Source organism: Dasypus novemcinctus, chromosome 3 (assembly GCF_030445035.2).
Source record: "Dasypus novemcinctus isolate mDasNov1 chromosome 3, mDasNov1.1.hap2, whole genome shotgun sequence".
Classification (NCBI taxonomy): Eukaryota; Metazoa; Chordata; class Mammalia; order Cingulata; family Dasypodidae; genus Dasypus; species Dasypus novemcinctus.
Genome location: NC_080675.1, coordinates 147,232,230 through 147,237,259, shown reverse-complemented (window position 1 = coordinate 147,237,259; position 5,030 = coordinate 147,232,230). Strand labels below are relative to the sequence as shown.

General features: G+C 52.0%; 1 protein-coding gene across 3 annotated transcripts in view; it reads left to right on the top strand.

Annotated features, from left to right (window-relative positions):
- Positions 1–2,460: 2,460 nt before the first annotated feature.
- GRAMD2A (GRAM domain containing 2A) overlaps positions 2,461–5,030 on the top strand; it is a 34,076-nt gene continuing 31,506 nt past the window's right edge. The window contains exon 1 of one of the 3 annotated variants that reach the window (XM_058294440.2): positions 2,461–2,589. In XM_058294440.2, the coding sequence (XP_058150423.1) occupies positions 2,549–2,589 (41 nt within the window). In that variant the 5' untranslated portion in view covers positions 2,461–2,548. The remainder of the gene's footprint in view (positions 2,590–5,030) is intronic. The other 2 variants (XM_058294439.2, XM_023590304.3) reach the window with 2 other exon arrangements.

The following is a 5,030-nucleotide window of genomic DNA, read 5'->3' as shown; positions in this document are numbered from 1 at the left end:
CCTGTTTCCTCTTTTCTGTTGGGCAAGGGTTGGGGTGATTGAACCCTGTTCTCTGAGCAGGGCAAAAACGGTCAGAGCCTTGTGCCTGGCAGTGGGTGTTATGTGCTATACGGGCCACATTTCATCCTGTATTTTTGGGGTGCAAAGCTGCTGGGAAGGCAGTAGCTGACTACATTTGAAATATAGGTTAGCTTTTTTCCCCTTCTAGTGCCTTGGGGAGGTGTGAGGTAGCTGTGTCTTTGAAGGCTTCTGCAACTAGGAATGTTAGTGTCATACTTGGACCAAAGATAGGAGGGCAGTGGCTAAGACCCCTCCCACTTTGGTGGGTAAACGCCGGAGATGAAGTAGTCCTCTCCAAGGCACCCTTAGACTGCAGAGAGATCCCTGTATCAAAATGAGCCCAGGGCACCTGAATCATAGTCTGCTCCCCAAATCCAAAATGGTTGTGGACCTCGGCTTTCCTGGTTTTTGTTTCTCATTATTAGAGAAATTGGTTTACAGAACAGTCATGCATTCAGTACAGGATTCCCATACACAACCCCAACACCTGGTGTCAGTGTTAATTGAACTGTTAAAGTCTATAGTTTAACTTGGGGTTAAACTTTGTATAGTGTTCTGTGGTGGTTTTTTTTTTTTCTTTTTTGGTTACTGTATACACAGTAGCATTTCCTTTTGATCATATTCAGAAAAATATTTCAGCGTTTATTGTGTTCACAGAGTTACACTACTGTTACCATCCACTACCAATACCTTTCCATCATTCCAAATAGGAACCCTGTACATTTTAAGCCATAGCTTCCCATTCCTAGTCCCCACTTTGTCCCTTTGTAACCTATATTCTAGACTGACACTGTTTGCTGCTTCTAATTGTTCCAATTCAGCGAGATCATATCATATTTGTCATGTCTGGCTTATTTCACTCAACATGTCTTCAAAGTTCAACCGAGTTGCATGTATCAGCATTTCTTTCCTTTTCATGGTTTAATACTCCATAGTATGTATGTACATTTTATTCATTCAACTGTTGATGGACTCGGGTTGCTTCCATCTTTTGGCAATTGTGAATAATGCCACTATTAGCAATGGTGTGCAAAAATCAGTGCAAGTTCCTGCAGTTGAGTATACACCTAGGAGTGGGATTGCTGGTTCTTGATCTATGCTTAGCTTCCCAACTCTTCCACAGTGGGTGTGATGTGGGCCATGGGTGGGAGGCTCTTTGTCTCTTCAGAGATAACCTAAACTATGACTTGTGGGTGTGGGATGATAAAAGGTTGCAGTCCTGCCCTTGGTGAGCAGGAAACAGTTTAACAATGCAAGATCTATAAACTTTAAGTATTCAGGGGAAATACAAACCAAATATGCTAAAAGCTTATTGAATGCCTGAGGTCCATGCTAAAAGCTTACCTAAGATGTGGAAATATATGGTAATTCAAGCCTATTGAGAACTGAAACAAAAGGACCATACTCAAATAATTGAACCTCTCAAATTCTACAACAGGTGCACCATTTAACATTGCCACCAGCAATATTCATTAAGTGTTGCTAATTCACCACATCCTCTCTTACATTTATTTTCCGGTTTTTTTTTTTTTTCAGGAGGTTTTGGGGGGGGGGGGCTGTTGAACCCAGGACCTTGTACTTGGGAAGCAGGTACGCAGTGAGCTGAGCTACACTCACTCCCCTCATTGTGGTTTTGATTTGCACTTCCCTGATGGCTAATGATGTTGAGCAAGGGCTCTCCTGTTTATAGATGCCTGCTATCTGCAGCAAAGCCAAGGTTGTGGTGGAGGGTTGAGTACTGAGCAGAGAGCACTGGCAAAGGGACCAGCGAAATCAGTCCCCAGGGCCAAGCACCACCTGGTGGGGGCAGGAGGGGAGGGGCCATCCTGCCAGGTGATTGGGGAAATAGAACATTTGGTCCTGTTCTCAAAGCCCAGTCAAGCCCAGTTGTTTATCAACCCCCCCAACCTATCACTTGAGTTATTCTGCCTGTACTTTCCCATATCGCCATCTTCTGTCCCTCCACAGACTCCTCCAAAAAGCCTTTTGCCTTGGGTAGACACAGCAATGTTTCCAATGTGTCTAGAAAAGTACATGAGGATACTGTTTTGTGGTGGCCGGGCTGACCAACTGTCCTGTCCAAAATTCCCTCTGTTGTTTCCTGCACCACCTCAGTTCTCTGCTGTGGAGAGCAATTGAAACATACCCTGAACTTAATATGGGAAGGGGTTGGAGGAGGGCGGGAATCGGTACCTGCAGAGGGCACCCAGCTCCAAGACAGGAGGACAGAAGCCCCTTGATGTGAAGAACAGAAGATGCAGGCCCTGTCCTGGGAGTGGACAGTCGGGGGATGCAGAGCGCTGGGGTCTGCGCACCGCCGGCGGCCCTACCTGGGCGGTCTGAAGAGTGGGAAGGAACAGCCAATGGGCTGGGCCGTCCCGCGTGAGCAGCCAATGGGCGGGCGGAGGCGGGCTCTGCCCGGGCCGGCGAGGTCCCGCCGGCGCTCGCTCGGGCTGCGCGGTCGCGGGTGCCGGGTGGAGGCGTCGCGATGACCGCCCTGGGCCGCAGCGAGGCCGTCGAGGCAGGCAGGTATGGGGGCTGCGGCCGGGGAGCTGGGCTCGGGGGCCCGGGGCCCGCCGCGAGGGCACGCTGCCGGGGGGCAGGGCGGCTCCGGCGCGGCTTCGCCTGGGTGTCGGCGCCGCTGCGCGCCCGGCAGGCGCTTCGCGGCCGCTGGAATGCGGGCCCTGGTCCAGGGCTGTGCGCGCGGGCCTGGGCGTCTGGGGGCCTGAGAGGTGTCCGGACGGGGCAGGATGTCCAGGCTGAGTGCGCCCTCCTTGCGGGGCCACCGAACCAGGGGAAAGAGGGCCGGGTCGGCGGCAGCAGTAGGACCCCTCTTTGGGACACCTCCCGGGTCGCCCCCAGCGCTGTTCGTTCACCCAGGCGTGCATTCATTCATACCCAGCCATGCCGCTCCCCAGTCCTGATTGCCCGCTTTTCTCCCCAAAGCCTGGCGCTCCCCTCCTGGTTCCCGGAGGGCCCTTTTTCCTCTGCCACTAGGGTGGGTACTTGGAGCGCCCGCGGCTGCCCGGGAGGCAGCGCCGAGCTGTCCCAGCATGACTGTGCCGCACCCGTGCGCCAGGCCCGTCCCTGTCGGCGGCCTGAGGCCCGCCTGCCAGCTGCGTGAGCTGGTCCAAAGTCGCCCTGGATGGAAGGAGGCAGTGGAGGCGAGAGGTGGCATTGCAGGCGACATCAAGAATTGTGGCCCCTGCCCCTTGGGCCCTGGGAGCGGGATTATTTGGGGGAAAACCGAGCCCAGTGGATGAAGCTGTTAATCTGTGGTTGATGCCGCTGCCCAGGTAGGACGTCCACAGCCTGAGCTCTGGAGTGCAGCGGGGCAGGCCTGAGTCTGCTGGCCCCGGGCAGTTTGAGTGCTGTGCCCAAATCAACCCAGGACAAACGGGTTTGTGGGGTATAGCAGAGGTGCTGGATACGTGGAGCTGGTGGGAGGGCCAGGAGGCTCCCTCAAAGGGGCTGGTGGGGCTCTACCCAGCTGCCCTTTGCCCCTCTTTGCTTTGCTTGCCACTTCGAAATTGTTCAAGAGTGCCCACCTTGCCGGGGTCAGGCTCCTAGGGAATGTGTGAGAGGGCACCCCACAACCTGCGATGTCTTTGCACTACGTCCACCTCCAGCTAGCTTGGATGCCTGGCTCTTTTCAGAGCCAAGATTTATGGTGTTGGGGAGAGCCGTGAAATTTTTTACCCGTCCTGCAGTGAGGGGACCAGGATCGCTAGAGGGCTCCTGTGAGCTGTCCCTCCGCAGCCCATGCTGGCAGGCACTTGACGGTTTGAAGTTTCAGTTTGACAGGGCTAGTTAAGCAGTTGCATTGAGGGCTGACTCAGTGGGCATCTCTGGGGCAAGTGGGCAAGTCCACAGGGCAGAGCTGACCAGACACTGCCACTGAGCTTCCAGGTGAGTTTCTACGGGGCCAAATCAAAGTTCTTCCCAACTTCCCCTTGGGGGATTTTTCTGAATAGTCTGGAGAGGACAGTCCTCCACAATTATCCATGCCTTGAAGTTGCTACGTGACTGCAATTTTCTGCTCTCAAAGCCTTAGTGCAAACCAGAGGGATCTATGTGCTAATTCATCCACCTAGGATGTTCCCATGTTCCTCTGGGCAGTACCCAGGAAGAGCTTACACCAGCCAGCCTCCCTGCTGAGCTCCTAGCACCTGCTTGGGTGACCCCACCCATCCTTAACCTGGTTAAGCCTTTGGTCCTCGAAATGCCGAGTTACATATTTATCAGACCAGCATGAAAAGCCTCACTCTGGGAATCCGAAGTGAGTTCTAGGCCTCATGTTGTTCCTATTTTGTCACAACTTGGGACAAGTCACTTTCTCTCTCAGGGCTACCTTGTATCATAAGGTCAGGAGACTGGATTGTATGCTGCCTAAAGGCCTTCTCCATGCAATTGTTCAATAATTCTGCTAACTAATGTTTCCCTCTCAATTTCTGAAAGTTTTAAAAATTTCTTAATTTCTCTTTTGCTATATTTACCCATGGAAAGCACATGAAGTCAAGACTGGTACAGCATTCCACTTTAGTGTCCAATATCTGAATAACAGAAAATAATTTGCTTTCCTGAGAATTTCCCCCAAATTCTGCAGCCATCTCTGATGCAAGAGTAAGATGGGAATGAAGTCAGTCTTGGCCATTGAGTTGCTGTTCACCTGGGCTGCAGGCATCAACCTCCAACCTTTGGAGCTTACATTAATTCTCCAGCTGTTTACTAATGTAGAAAAGAAAGGAGGAGGGGGAGGGCAGAAACCTCTGGGAATGAAGCTTCCTATATAATTAAGAAGTGACAGCTCCTCCAATGTGTGCCGGTCTACTACAGCACAGATTCTGAAAGAAAGCACTGTTCCCAATACTGTAAACCTCTACATGACAAACGTTTCCCCCTCTCCCAGCTATACCTTTGTATCAGTTTAGAAATACTTGGTCTTGGGGGTGTTATGTGGGGTTTAAGGG